This window comes from Chiloscyllium plagiosum, chromosome 32 (genome assembly GCF_004010195.1).
Source record: "Chiloscyllium plagiosum isolate BGI_BamShark_2017 chromosome 32, ASM401019v2, whole genome shotgun sequence".
Taxonomy (NCBI): domain Eukaryota; kingdom Metazoa; phylum Chordata; class Chondrichthyes; order Orectolobiformes; family Hemiscylliidae; genus Chiloscyllium; species Chiloscyllium plagiosum.
The window spans coordinates 19,587,211-19,603,442 of record NC_057741.1 but is presented as its reverse complement, the minus strand read 5'-3'; the positions used below and the strand labels follow the sequence as shown (position 1 = coordinate 19,603,442).

Sequence of the window (16,232 nt, the reverse complement as noted above, 5' to 3'; positions counted from 1 at the left end):
CCCGTTTTGCCCTCCTGATTTCCCTCTCAAATGTACTCCTACTTCCTTTATGCTTGTCTCAGGATTCACTCGATCAATCTTGTCTATACCTTACATATATTTCCTCCTTTTTCTTAACCAAACCCTCAATTTCTTTAGTCATCCAGCATTCCCTATACCTACCAGCCTTCCCTTTCACCCTGACAGGAATATACTGTCTCAGCACTCTGGTTATCTAATTTCTGAAGGCTTCCCATTTTCAGCCGTCCCTTTACCTGCGAACATCTGCCCCCAATCAGCTTTTGAAAGGTCTTGCCTAATACCGTCAAAATTGGCCTTTCTCCACTTTAGAACTTCACCTTTTAGATCTGGTCTATACTTTTCCATCATTATTTTAAATCTATTAGAATTATGGTCGCTGGCCCCTAAGTGCTCCCCCACTGACACCTCAGTCACCTGCCCTTCCTTATTTCCCAAGACTAGGTCAAGTTTGCACCTTCTCTTGTAGGTACATCCACATACTGAATCAGAAAATTGTCTTGTACACACTTAAGAAATTCCTCTCCATCTAAACCTTTAACACTATGGCAGTCCCAGTCGATGTTTGGAAAATTAAAAACCCCTACCAGAGCCATACACCCTCTCTGTGACATCCTTGATCCTGGAACCAGAGAAGCAACAAACCATTCTGCTTTTTCACGGCTGGCCACAGAAATGTCTGTCTGTACCTCGAACTAGAGAATCCCCTAACACGATTGATCTCTTGGAACCTGACATTGCATTAGAGCCAGTCTCCATACCAGAAACTTGGCTGTTCCTGTTACGTTCCCCTGAGAGTCCATCACCCACTACATTTTCCAAAACAGCATGCCTGTTTGAAATGGATATATCCACAAAAGACTCCTGCACTAGCTGCCTACCTCTCTTACCTTTCCTGGAGTTAACCCATCTATGTGACTGTGTCTGAGTCCCCCCCCTTCCTATAACTGCCATCCATCACATACTGTTGCTGTTGCAAATTCCTCATTGCTTCTAACTGTCTCTCCAACTGATCCATTCGATCTGATAAGATTCGCAGCCAGTAGCATTTATGGTGGATATAGTCTGCAGTAACCCTTAAACTCTCTTTAAACTCCCACATCTGACAAGAAGTACATACAACTTTGTTAAATGCCATTTTTGCTCCTTCACAATCTACAGACCCAGAAAATAACACCGTTTTATTCCTCTACAAACACTGCCCCAGGTTCATTGAATAGTTATGGCTTATATTTTCAGTTTAATCAAGAGACATATCTCCAAAAATATATAATCAAGGAAGAACCTACTCGACTCACGACTGCAGATTCTCTGTAGACCACACTTAAAACAATGATTAACTTATCTGATTCTATGCTGTGAACTTTGCCCAACAGTTCCTCCAAGATCAGTTGTGAATTTCACTGTTTGATAATTTTCCCAGATGCACTCCGATGTCCAGCGATACATAAATTCAAACATCAAAGATGCACCAACACCAAGGAATCAGAGACATGCCATGATTGTGGTGAGGCTGGTATGTAGCTCTGTGGGTTAAAATTTGTTCTTTTTTTCTTAATGACCAGAATTTCACTTTTATGATCTCTCCATATTTTACGCAACTGACTCATGTCATTCATGGACTGAATCGAATAGCGTGGTGCTGGAAAAGCATAGCAAGTCAGCCAGCATCCGAGGAACAGGAGCATCGACATTTCTGGGACTGGAAAGATTTCAGTCTCCATTCTGTCAAGCTCCCTTCGGATGTTGCATGTTTCAATAAGATCACCTCTAATTCTCCAGTGGATTTCATAAAATATGGCATGATGGCTGTGGTGATCAAAACAACTTTAATTTTGACAGCTAAGCAAGTAAAAAGGTTTCACTTTGGAATTGCACTGTACTGATCAGTAAGAGATGAGATTCAACCTTGATAGAGAAAATAATTTAGCATTCTCACTTCCAGCTGCTATCCAGTATCTCTATGTAGAAAGTATGCAGGTAACACAAAAAGCTGTACACAATCATAACTTGGTTCACATATGAAAAGTTGCTAATTGAGTTGAATTATGAAACAGCATGAGTATTTTCAATATTTTGATCTTGTTTTACAAATTATGGAAATATTAATATTGACAATTTTATATGACTTCTCACATTCAATTTACTGGCCATGTTGATTGTGGGAAGCATAAAACCATTAAAAAAGAAAAATGTCTGGCAGTTTATTGGGAGCTTACGCTTGATTATCTTCCTTTCTGCTCCTGAGTCCCACGTGAAGATTCCAGAGTGAGAGGTGGAGGAGATATGTCATCCTTCCTCTTAATTGCTCGAAGATTGTTTGAGAGAGACAAGAGAACAGATTGCGTGTATGCTGTCTTGACTGCAGGTCCAATGAGACCTAGAGTGATTTCGGATTGAAAGGCTTCAGAATTGTAAGATACATGAAAATTGATGATGGTGACAAGCTGACTGAAAGGTTTTAATTCAAGTATTTTTCAGTGGCTGTGTTATACTTGATAACCCTTCAAATGAGTATTTCTCAATGAGCAATCCAATGATTATTTCTTGAAATATTTAATATTTCAAGTAATGCAGGTTATATAAATGTTTGACATATTCAAAATTAATGGAGATACTGTGGATAATGTTCAATTTATGGTCAGCTGGTATGTACTGGCAAAATGGGTGTATTCTCCAAATTTGCGAAGGGACATTCTCTCACTCTGTCTGCTGGAAGCAAACACAATGCCATTTTGATTTATGGGCTTTCCAGTTGATCTGCCAAGCATCCAAAACTGCATGGACATCTTCAACAAATATTGGGAAGTGATGGCACAGTTATAATGTCACTGCACTACTAGTCTAGAACATTGGCTGATGTTCTAGGGTATGTGTTTGAATCACATCCGGGCCAATGGTGAAATTCAAATGTGATAAAAATCTAGAATAAAAGTTTAGCTTCATGGAGACCATGTAACTGCTGCTGATTGTTGTAAAACCCGATTCAGTTTGCTCATGTCCTTTTAGGGGGGGAAATTTATCATCCTTACCTGGTCTGGCTGACATGTGATTGCAGATCCACAGAAATGTAGTTGACTCTTCATTATACCATGGGCAGAAAATTCTGACTTAGCCAGTAACACCAATGTCCCATCAACGACAAATGTTTTAAAACTGAAAGAATTCTTTCAGGATCCAATTTTTCACTGCTTGCTTTACGCGGAAGTCGTGTGGTTGCTGCAGGAGGTTGTTGATGATTGGAAGAATCTTAGCTGCATTTTGGTGAGTCATTTTGATATCCTTATATCCTGATGAGCATAAGATTATGGTTTCATTTTTCTTTGGGCTATTACTTCTTATCAGGTGAGGGAAGTTGTTGTGAAGGAGAGTCTTTTGTAGCAACCTCATGTGGTGCAGAAATGGAACTCCTGCTATTGGCATTACTGTGCATCACAAACCTAATTAGCTAATTGTTTTTTTTTACAACAATCTGATAGTTCATTGTGAACACCAAGTGCCCAGTATCACCACATTCTTCAGAATACCCACCATCTAATTGACCACCATTGGCCTTTCCAAGGGATTAAGTAATCCCACCCCTGACAGCGCTACCCAGTCAGAAGTTGACAGCTCTCCATTACAGGCAGCATCGCAATGGCAGTGATGACAGCTACTGGCAATGCACCCACCTAAGGCCCAGGATCAGCAAGGAACCTGACACCAAAAGTGAACAAGGATAAAATGGGGGATTAGAAATGGCATTTGGATGCAGGAGCTCTGAATGTCTGACTTCCCAATCACCTGAGTGAATATGAATGAAGGATTCGACCCTACTCTCCATGCCTGTAAGCCTACAGGTAGATCCATGAAGGGTTTGCTTTTTGAGCTTCTTGAGGCGCCACAGTTCAAGCAAGCAAAGAGTTTGTATGAGCATATGCAAGGGAACAATTGATGAGCAGTAATTCTCTGGAATGTCCCACCTTTCACCTGAAAGAAGGATTGAGTTAAGGTTGAGAGGTTTAATATGTGTGGCATGAATGATACTTGCCACTTGTCAGCCCAAGTCTGGATTTTGTCCAGATGCATTGGAAAATGAACTGCTTCGTTAGCTGAGGAGTTGTGAATGGTGATGAACATTGTATAATGATCAGCGAGCATCCCCATTTCTGATCTTGTGATGGAGGTAAAATTATTGATGAAACCACTTGTTATCTAAGAACAGTGTCTTATCTGAAGACATTCAATGGTGGTACATCCCTCTACCTTTAATCACACGTTAGGCCTGAAATGAGGCAAAGACAAATGACAGTTGGTGGCAGTTAACTATTTCAAACACCTCTTACTAAATGCCACACACTGGGGGTGACGAGTGCCACAGGGTACCTGGAATGTCACAAACTTGTTTCCGGCAACCTGGAATTTCCCAGTTCATAAAATCGTATCGAAAGGTTTCTGAAGTTGTAAGGAAATTCAGAATGACCAACTTTTGTATTAAATAACATAACTGGTCAATGTGCAATGTTCGTATGAGGACAATGATTCACTGGGAAAACATGCTCATATCAAATGTACTTCCTTGAAAATTGCATTTCCTCATTCACATTTGTACTTGAAGTTAGATCTGCTTTGACTGTGAAAGATTTGTTTTGGTCCTGATTTTTAATTAGCCCCCACCTGTTTGAAAAAGGTCTAGGGACAAGATATTTAAAATAATGAGTTTTGTAACCCTCACCCATCCTGTTACTTTTGTGCCATGTCTCTATCTTTTAAACAGATCAAAATATTATTAGGATTGAGCTGCAATTTCAAACTGTTATGACACTGGTAAACCCTCCTGTTACTTTAAAACCAGCAACACAGAAAAGTATGCAGTAATCTGTAAAGGTCTGAGTGGCCAAGAACTATTTAAAGTAAAAATTAACAACTTTATTTCTTAAAGTATAACAGAATAATTAAGTAACCACTATTTACAATTTCTTCCTCTAACCTATCTTTTACCTTCCCTTCTATTATACTAGTCCGATAAAACTCCCCGTTAAGATTTACAAAACAATACTTCTGATCTCAAAACCAGGCAGCTTTTGTGCTTCTATTTGGATCTTCTTAGGAATTTCTGCATCACATGTTACTGCTTGAAAAGATATCTTTTTGAAAGAGCTATTTTCAGGCTGTCTGTTTACATGCTGCGCTCGTCAGTTCTCCTCTCGACTGTTTAGTTTTCCCCAGTCTTATACCCCCAAAGCATCGGATTGTGTCATTGGCTTTTAAGATCGTCAGTATACTCAACTAAAACTGGATTGAAGTTTGATATTTTTGAGGGTATAATTTAAATTGATTGGTTGAATTCGAATTTGTTTTTGTCTCTAAGTCACGAGCTAATAGAGTTGTTCAACCAAATGTTAATTGTTGCCTTGTGGAGAGTACTTGGTGCTGTGTCCGGTAGTTCTGCTGTTTTTCACTCTCTTAAAGTACACTTGCATTTTCGTAACAAAAATGAAATTTGAATGAATGGCCAGTGCTAACTTCCCTGCCTGACAAAACCTTATAGGAGCTACATCATGGGCCAGAAGTGATCCAAAAGGTAAATTTTAAGCTTGTAGTTTTAGTGTTTTGAGGCCAGGAGTCATCCTCAGGGCCAAAGAAGAAAGTTTTGACCCTCACTTTTCCCAGGTTAGTCCTCCATTCTAATCTTTGACAGATCGTTTTCCTTTTACCTGATTCTGACCAGAGCATTTTACACCATATTCTACGTCACCCCCCCAATCCTATCATCCTGGGGTCTGGGTGGGATTCTATTGGGAGCGTCAGTTTGGACTTGTACCAAAAAGCCTACTTCCACACTGTAAGGATTTGATGATTCACTGACACCATGGCTCATTCACATAATTTCTGAGGTATGGTATTTTTCTGCTAGACAGACAGTTAACTGGTCTGTTGAGGTATGTTGTGTACATTTATTTAAGTGAGGACCTACCATGATGACTGGCAGGGTTAACGTGTCTCTGGTCTTGCAAAGTTTGTTTCCCCTCCTTGCCTCTTCTGCACTTGTCTTAAAACCTTGTGTTTGAAATGGGGCAATTTTTGTCTACTCTTACTTTGTGCTCTTTCTTAAAAAAAGTAGTCAACTGCCTGTCAGAGAAGATACTTCACTGATTTGCTCTTTAACCATTGAGTATTGCTGAATTAGCTTTGCAAATTATTTGATATTTTGCACACTGAAAATGATTTGCTTCATCTCAATGAACTGTATAGCATGGTGATACTTTTTGTGAGAAAGAAGATTGATAATTTTTTTTCCTGTCTGAACCGAAACTAGTTTATTTTTTCTTGCTGTAATACATTATCGTGAGCTGTATCTTTTTTAAAAATAAGATCATTTTTTACATAAAATCACACAAGTTCCTGATTTTCCTTCCCTCTGAGATGAGAAGCCAATGAAAAAACAGATGGTTTCTGCTGCAGTCACCAAATCTCTCAGCTGCAGGGTAAGAAGAGCCTTCTGGGGAGTTATCTGGCATTTAGCAGGCTGTCATATGTATGCAGCTGCTGGCTGAAGCAGGAATTTTCTAATGATTTTCTTCCCTGACCTTTATTACTGATGCATCTTCTTTCAGAACCATCTTTCCTTCACCAGCAAAATACCATTTTATTAATGTTTCATTTTCTCACGCAGAACTAACAGAAAGATGGTGCCGCTTGAAAGGAAACCTGCTCTTCTTAATGAAAAATAGAAGCAGTGTAAGTAATTACCATATCTCTCTCAACGTAGATTTTATTGTATTTTCCAATTAAGCTTTTCATTTTATGGTTGTAATATTTTTCTGATGCCTTCTGATGGTAATTTAACAAAATGTAGAGTTCTATGCTGAATTCAACTTTCTGATGAGATTTGTTTTGTAAACTGTGTCAGATGTTTCTTGAGATATTTTTGACCAGTAATGGCATGAGTAGCAAAGTGCTTTTTTTTAAGTATGGATGAGGCATATTAGAGCTAATTAACAATTGTCAGGCTGGCTGAGGAAGCAACTATGCATGTCAGATATCAATTCAACAGTGCAAACATTTGTAAAAGCTACATGTAAATTGAATTCAATCTGTGCACACGGAGAGTGTCCCCAAGGTGTGGTATAAACAGCTTTAAAATTTAATTAGGTGATAAGTGTGCTGACAGAGGTGCAGCAAAATAAATGTTATAAATACTCGAGCTGGTTCCAGCATATAGTTGCATCATGCAAAGAATCTTCAGGTTAAAAACAAGCACGATTACAGCTTCCAAAGGTTCTGCTTCCTCTTTCTTGATCAATTATGCATTAAAGTTTTTAAATTTAATGCTGTCATTTGGTCATTTTCAACATTGGTAGTAGCTGTATTTTGTACCTTTCTTCTGTTGTTGTAGGGTATGCAGGTTTGCTTCTGTTAAATTTGTTCTGCGAAATGGAATCTTTCTAGAAAGGTTGCTAGTTGTAATAATTGCACTCTAATATATGCATTTTATTCCTATTATTGATATAATGAAATATAATATTTTGATTAATTTTCATTGAAAATTAGTTGACATGAATAACAAGAAATTCATTAGCAATTGTATTCCTAGACGGACCATTAAAAGATGTTTGCCATATGCAATGGTTTCTGCATGTTTTGAGCTTTCCTAATTGTCACATTAAAAATATATGTTGTCACAGTCCTTGTATTAGAAACCACTTTGTCATGTGTCACTGCTTTCAATTTCACCTTTTAATCCTTGAAGATGGTATGTGATTTCAATTGTTCTCTGCTTTCAACCAAAATAATCTTATTATTGCACCTAGCAAAACTATTTTCTTTGAACAATCTATCTGCAGATACCCTCGCTCTTACTGCCTGACTAAAACAAGAGTTGCCTGAAAAGGTTATATTTTTAGAATGTACCATGCACCCTTTTTTTCAAAAAAAGTTACTTTCGTAAAATTAACTTACCTGGACAATTTGGTTAGAAACCCTTGAACCTATTTGACCCTTATTGGCCTGGACCACGCACTGCCCAAAACACCCAACCTGAAATCTGGCAAAATCCAAAATTCTGTGTGGCCTTGATATTGAGAGAGTGTACTGTACAAGTAAAAATATGTGCTGTTAGTTGATTGATCAGAATTTTTGTGTTGAAGCTAAATCATTGTCAGGACATTGAGTTCTAACATTCCTTGTCTGTTTATTATATTTGCTTTTGTAATGTAAGCAATGTTTTGGAAAACGCTTTCCATATTACTGGTGTATGTACTACCAATGATTCAGACTTATACTCTAAAATTAAATATAAAGTAGTTGCAGTTTTATTACTTGCTGGTACTTTGGATCTTTCAAACTATTTTAAGAATGGCGTGTACTCAAATGATTTCTTCCACAGTATTTTAATATTGTATAAAGCAGTGATAAAGTGTTGCTGGAAAAGCGCAACAGGTCAGGCAGCATCCAACGAGCAGGAGAACGACGTTTCGGGCATGAGCCCTTCTTCAGGAATCTGTAAAATTATTCCTGAAGATTCAGGATTCCTGAAGAAGGGCTCATGCCCGAATCGTCGATTCTCCTGCTCCTTGGATGCTGCCTGACCTGCTGCGCTTTTCCAGCAACACATTTTCAGCTCTGATCTCCAGCATCTACAGTCCTCACTTTCTCCTAAAGCAGTGATACCATATTAATATAAAATATAAATCAGATTTAAAGAAAAATCTATTGAATCTGTAAATATAATTGTTTTTAAACAATCTCTCAGTTCTGTTTACCGCAATTATTGGATTGCACATCATAAGTTTTTATTCTGGTCTGTGAACCATGCATAGAGTTGAGGGATGGAGGCAGGATTTTGATGGTGAGGCCAAGAAGCCATATTTTGAGGATTACTGACCAACAAGAATGCTATTTTTGCTGCTGTGTGCTGGTTTCTTAAAAAAAGGTTTTCTGCAGTGAAATGATTGTTTTCTTCTGGTCTATTTTGGAAGCAAGGACAGTGGATTCCTGACAGTATGGAATTACAGTCAAACTTCACTGTAATGAACCCTCTCTGGACTGGCAGAAAATCATTCCAGTAGAATTTGTTGCACTGTGAAAAATGAAGATAGAATTAATTTGAATTGAACATAATTTTGTTTTAACGTTTTTTAAAGCCATTGTTTAGTGTAGTTTGTTTTATATTACTCAATTCATGGTGCTTCTATTTTGCCAAACCAATCCAAACAAAAAGCCATTCCTGGTAATGACTAACAAATTTGGAACACAGAACCAAATTTATGTAATGTTTCTTTCATCAGCATTTTCAAATCAGCAATAAACTCATCAAGACATTCTTGATCACAGTTGAAATTTATTTTTTGGGATCTTCTGAATTTCCCGAACTTGTTTTCAGAGACAAAGTTGATCTTTTTCTTGCTGTCTTCATGCATATGGGTGCTTTTGCCCTTCATAAGTTTCCTCCTTGCAGCTGCTTCCTCATGCCCACTGTTTCTTTACAGTTTGTTTCCAGTCAGCAAGTTATCTTCTTAGTCAATGAATGCAAATTTGTCAGGTGAAATCCACACTTCTGTAGGATACCTTTCAATTAGTCTCAGCTTAAATCCCATCATTGCATCTGGGTAGAACCTAGTCAAGTGTTCATTGTAGTGGGGCTAATTTCCATTGGAAAAAAATTGGATTTTCCTATTGGGATATTTGAAACCAGTGAATCATAACTTGTTATCATAGATTATACTACACTTGCTATGTTCTGGTCGGTCTACTGATTTTTTTACAGTGGGTCATTAGAATGTACTGGTATTGTAGATGCTCCGTCACACAAAGTTGAATACTATTAGTTCTCTGCTTACACTTTCAAAGAGCTATTTCTGTATTCTCTCTCCTTTGTTCCTTCATAGCCCTGTCTTGCACTTTTGTTTCCTTTTTAAGTATACATCCAGATTATTTTTGAAAAAACCTACAGAATCTGCTTCCAGGTCATGCATTAGATACTACTATTAATTGGCTCATTGCTAAGCATCTTAAATCTCTTTCTTTTGGTGCCAAGCCCAGCGTCCTTACTCACTCCATAAAAACCTTTCATAATTTTGAATATACCTACTGAATATCCTCTGATCTAAGGAGAACAATCCCAGTTTCTCTGTTCACACTGAAGTTTCTCATTCCTAGTCAAGTAAATTCCCTTGACACCCTTTGAAATGCAGTGACTGTGTTTGCAGTTGTAGATTCTCCTGAAGTAGTGATACAGAAGGAAGAAGTAGTGATAAGTGAAATAATGTTGTTTTAATTGTGAAAATGGTGTTGGTTACAATGTATTATTGACACATCATAGAATGTTTTTAACAATGTAATGTTTCCAAAATTAATGATAGACATCATTTAATGTTATTGAATCTCTCTAGAATACTTCTTCCCTTGCCAGATATTTTCCTTAAAAAAGAGCACTTCACAATATTCACTTTGGCCTGGCAAACAGCCAACTACAAATAGTTTGATCTTTTAATGAAGTGAAATAAGTCATGATCCTAATCAATGTCTGATCAGGTTCAATAAACTGTGTGGTGTGTGGGCCGTTCTGTTATAATGCATACTTCGTCCACACGAATTTGCTGTAACGCAATTGACAAATTGGGGACACTGTGTCTACAGCACAACGTTTAAAACATGTTTTGTATGTAACACGATTCCAGCACCAAGAGTTTAAGTGCTCTTTCTAAAGTGCGATTTTTCTATAACGTGGAATTGCACAAGAACGTAAGCATCGCGTTATAGAAGAACTGACTGTACTCCTACTTGTAGTTCTTATATTTTGGTGCAAGTACCTTGGAAGGAAGTCCTAAGATTTTATGCAAGAACCAAGCTTATGTCTTTTTTTTGGTTTTCTGCAAAAGGAATAAATATGCAGCATAATTTATAATGTGATTCAGTTCTCACTTATAGCAGCATGAAGCTCGCTCTCCCTTAAATGCAACTTGCCATAATGAACATGCAGATAAGCATTGGTAGAACATTCATTGACTTTGCAGAATGATGTCTGAAGTAACACCCAGCTTTTACCTTCATTATACAATGCGCACACATTCCCACAGTTTCAACATCTTTCCAATCAAAAATCAGAGGTAATCAAATGACTTGGGAGATTTAAGTTGTGCGCCACTGAGATCAATATATCCAAGAAATGTTCATGAACTATATTTTCACTATTCCCAGTAGTCAGTGTGATTTCTGGTTCACCCTTCTTTCTATTCTTAAACCTGATTACTGTTAAGGGCAAATGTTGGCCCTATTAAATATATCATGATACTAAAATTTAATGTAAGAGCTATTCTGTATGTGTTTGTAAATTAACTTGCAGTGTATCATAAGGAATGACACATTGAAAACTAAAATAAATATCTGAAAAATATTTTTTGGAAAGGGGTTTCAGCCTCTTAAATTCAGTGCTGCAGTGTTAGAATTGATGTTGTATAGAGAACCATTAACACATGTGATGTGATGACTGCAGCAACGTTTCTACAGCAGGGTCATAAATTAGATTGCAGTTTTCTTTTAGTTTAGCCAAGAATACTGTAAGTTACAAAATGATATACTCATAATAGGAATGAATAATGATCTTTATGAAAATACTGAATGACTGAAACAATGCTTCATATGAGAAAAAGAATTTCCAGGCACTCATAGCACCACCTGTAATAACAATATTATAAAGAGTATGCTAATACAATTGGCAGTCACAGAAGACCTGTTACCTTTTCTCATTTTACCAGGTTTGACGTCAATGGAAAATGACTTCCTATAGCTAACACTAAGTAAATATCATAATAAAATTAGCAACGATCCAGTTTCATATTGTAGTTGTGGATTGTAGTTGGAGTCCCAGCAGCAGCTGTCACTCTGCCAGCTGAATACGTGATCAGAAACACTGATTTTTTTTTTTCACACTGTGAGGATGCAAACCTTGTAGAAATAAAGTGTGGATGTTTATGACATCTTTATCCTCTACTGTCTTGCAATTTTTATATAGCAGTTAAAGTCACCGTAAAGAAAATACATTTTCCATTTCCAATTTGACTTTAAAGATTGCGTATGTACAATACCTAAACCACACCTGAACAGCATAACTGTAAAATTACTTTTTAAAATCCCATTCTTTCCTCCTTTATTCATTTGTGTAAAGGATTACTTGCTCTTAGAGGGGAACATGATTGGATAGAAATCATGAATCACATTTGTATGTTGGCATCCTACTTCACTATACTTTAATAACGTTGCCTCCTAACAGCACAGGAAATGACACACTGGACTAATAATCTAGTGACTGTGTTGAAATCCCACCAGTTGGGGAAAATAGAATTTGGAATAATCTAATAACAGTGATGATAATCATGAAATTACTAGACTGTTGTGGAAAATTAAACTGGATCATTGATATGGTTTAGAGGGAAAAGAAACTTACTGTCTTGACTCATAACTACCCTCTGAAACGACAAGATACTCAGTCATAGGTAAAACAAAGGAAAATGGCTGCAGTTGTTTAAGCTAATCATCTCAGGTCCAAGATAATGCTGCAGGAGTTCCTGAGCTCAAATATTCAGCTACATGATGAAAGATTTTGCCTCTAACATGGGATGTGCACTGATGATTGCAGAGTATGTATCTCTGTACAAGATTGCAGTGTAAAAGAGTTCATGTTGAAGTTGCATTAGCTTCACCCATTCTGATGAGGTTACACACTGTCCTTTGTTGGATACGGGAGTGCTAGACTCTCTTTTGAGGGGAGCACATGTATTCTGGAGAGCTCCTGAGTGTCCTGAGTAATTATGTCTAATTAACATAAACTATACTTATTGCTGTCGTACAATAAACCACCTTATTAAGCAAGACAAATGACTCTTCTGTTTAGATTCACTAGTGGTCTATCCTCTACCACTTATAATTAGACCCTAAATACATATAGATAAAGGAAAATTGATAGCAGCAAACAATTTCAAATAACCTTTATCACCTGCCACATACTGGTAAAGATGCAGGTACTTTAAGATGCCAGCAGTGGTGATCAGGCAAACACCATAATTTCCATTAACAGCTCTTCAGGTAATCTGGAAGATCTGGACAATGTTTACACTTGGACTGATGGCTGTCAAACAAAATTAATTACAAAGAAGTGGTAAGCATTGGCAATCTGTAACAGAAGAGAGCCTAACAACATTCCTTTGATATTGGGGGTACAATAATGTAGTGATAACATCACTGGACTGGTAATCTAAAATCCCAGGCTAATTTTCTGGGGTTCAAATTGCATCACATTAGGTGAAGTTTAAAATCATTAAAACCTGACATTAAACAATAAACTAAACAAAAGCATCATATAACCCACCTGGTTTGTTGATCCTCCTTTAAGAAGGAAATTTGCCCCCTTGGTTTTTCAGATGTATGACTCCAGACTTACCACAATGTTTTTTAGATTAGATTAGATACAGTGTGGAAACAGGCCCTTCGGCCCAACAAGTCCACACCGACCCGCCGAAGCGCGACCCACCCAGACCCCATTCTCCTACATTTACCCCTTCACCTAACATTAAAACCTGACATTAAACAGTAATGTTGTTGATTTAACTGTCCTGTGAAATTGCTGTGGAAGCCACTCAGTTGTATCAAACTACTACTAATTGTAAAAAAAAAAAAGGATGAAACCTGGAAGATCACTTTTCGTTGTCCTAATACTGGAAATGACAAAGTACACACAAAAGAGCCTTTTGATATCAAGGTCACGTTTGATTCAGTATAGCATCAAGAAGTCCAAGCAAACTCAGAGTCAAGGGGGATTGGTGAACTATTTCCTGCTGGTTGTAGCTATAGCTAATACAAAGGAAATAGCTGTGGCTGTTGGAGATCAGTCATCTGAACTCTAGGACTAGGATCAGGTGTTCCTCAAGGTGGTATCTTAGGTCCCCTCCGTTTTCAGCTGCGTTAGCAATGACCTTCTCTCTGTCATAATGGCAGAAGACGGAAATGCTGTTGATTGTATAATGTTCAGCACTATTCACAACTTCTCAGGTATTGAAGCTAACCATTTCCAAATGCAGCAAAACCTGGATAATATTGTGATTTGTCCAAACGAGTGACAAATAACATTTGTGCCACAAAATGACAATGACCATCTCCAATAAGGGAGAGAATCACCCATGGTCCCTTGATGTTCAATGAATCATTGAATCTTGCACAACCAATGACCTGGAGTTACTGTTTATCATTGAACTGGACTGGCCAGGCAAATAATATGGCAACGAGCAGGTGAGAGATTAGGAATTTTGCCATAAGTAACTTATCTCCTGATTCCCCAAACCTTGTCCACTATCTACAAATTACAAGTTAGAAATGTGATGGAATATACTCCTCTTCCCTGGGTAAGTGTAGCTCCAACAGTACTTAGGCTTGGAATCATACAAGAAAATGCAGTCCACTTGATTGGCACTTTCAACTTTCACTTCTTTCACCGTGATGCTAAGTCGCAGCAGTGTATACCATCTACAAGATGCACTGCAGTAACTCACCAAGGCTCCTTTGACTGCACTTTCCAAAGACAAAACCTCCACCACCTAAAGGCAAGGGCAAAAAATACATAGGAATAACATCTCCTCCAAGCAAACCCTATTCTACCTTGAAGCTACAATGCCATTCGTCTGCTGTCGCTGGATCAAAATCTTGGGTCTCCCTTCCAAACGTACTGTAAGTGTCACTACATTTGTTATGATCTTGTGACCTCAGTTGTTATGGGGGAATGTTCAATTGATTTTAGTACCAGACAAGTCAAATTCTCAATAGGAACCTAACTGGATAAATCTTATTTTAAAATTATTGCAGTGATCATTCGCTAAAACATAAGTTTGCAATGTTGCAGACTTTGTGTTAACAAAAGAACAAAACAGAAGTTTATTGGCAGCAGAAGTAAAGATAAACAAGCAGAAAACAAAATCACTCTATTCCCTTAAAAAAAGGTTCAGAGGTTTCACATACAGTGGAAATAATCGAAGCATGGTACATCTTACAAACATTGCAATTTCAAATACATCCAGTACCACGTTTCTAGCAAGATCCAGTGCAGCCCATTTCCGAGGGAGTTTTTTAAAATTGTTTTCATTATTTAATGAGCTTGAAGTAATTAACATTTCAATTTAAATGCTGGAACTGCAGATAAATTTTTCTTAATTGTCATTATGTTCCTGACTTAGTTTCCTTCCAGTACTATACTATTTCTGTCACAGCTTCAATTACCTTTACTTCTTTTCTTTTAAACTTCAAAAACTGAACTTCTGTTATCTTCTACCAACTATATTCTGACATTCAGTTCTTAGATTAATAATAGTTTGTTCATCTAAGATAATTTTATTACAGTTAATGCTTTTACTCAGCAGTGGTGCTTAGCATATTACTTCATCGAAAGACTTCTCGACACTTTGGAGCTCGATACATGCTTTTCTGTTGAATGGCTTCTGGTCCAAACTCAATTAATGCGGAAATTTACCTCCCTAAGCCCTCTGGATATTTCCCTAGAAACTCTGGGTAACTTAATTCCACTACGAATAATACATATTTTACTTCAAAAGCTAATTTTCAACTTGAAAAGCATAGACCACCCTGCACAATCAACCCAGAACTCCAAAAACTCAAACTCTCAGTGAATAGTGTGAAAATACATATCTCTGTTTCAGTGCACACTCCATACACTGCAGTGCTTGAAGAAGGCCACCACCACCATCTCCACGCTACTCAGGGTGGGCAATAAAATTTCCCATATCCACTAGTCCTTAAGTCCCATGAACTTAATGAAACAACAAATTCAATGGTCTTACCAACTTTAAATTACCCATCACTAATATCTTGGGATCTAGAAACATGACTGAATCAGACACATAAAAACTCTGATGATGAATGCAAATCAGAATGGGTATTCTGTGCAGAATGACGCCTCTCCTGTTGCCCCAGAGCTTTCCACCAACTAAAAGATGTACGTCAGGAATACGTCAGAATAGTTCCCATCTGCTTGTTAACAAGTGTTCAAACAGACTTAAGCTCAAGACCATCCAAGAGAAATCAGTCTCCTGGATTGGGACCCTATCCACCACCATAAACATGTACTCTGTGCACCACCAGTGCAACATGACTATTGTATACCCAAGGTTGAAACTTTATTGCTGGAACAGCACAGCAGGTCAGGCAGCATCCAGGGAACAGGAGATTCG

At 37.7% G+C, this 16,232-nt stretch overlaps 1 protein-coding gene across 10 annotated transcripts in view; it reads left to right on the top strand.

The window, feature by feature from the left end:
• inpp4b (inositol polyphosphate-4-phosphatase type II B) overlaps window positions 1–16,232 on the top strand; it is a 1,028,621-nt gene that overhangs the window by 147,229 nt on the left and 865,160 nt on the right. For all 10 annotated transcript variants that reach the window (XR_006309059.1, XM_043674148.1, XM_043674147.1 and 7 more), the window contains one exon: window positions 6,674–6,738. Coding sequence is in view for 9 of the 10 variants with exons in the window: in XM_043674148.1 (XP_043530083.1) it covers window positions 6,674–6,738 (65 nt within the window). In the remaining variant the exon portion in view is untranslated. The remainder of the gene's footprint in view (window positions 1–6,673; window positions 6,739–16,232) is intronic.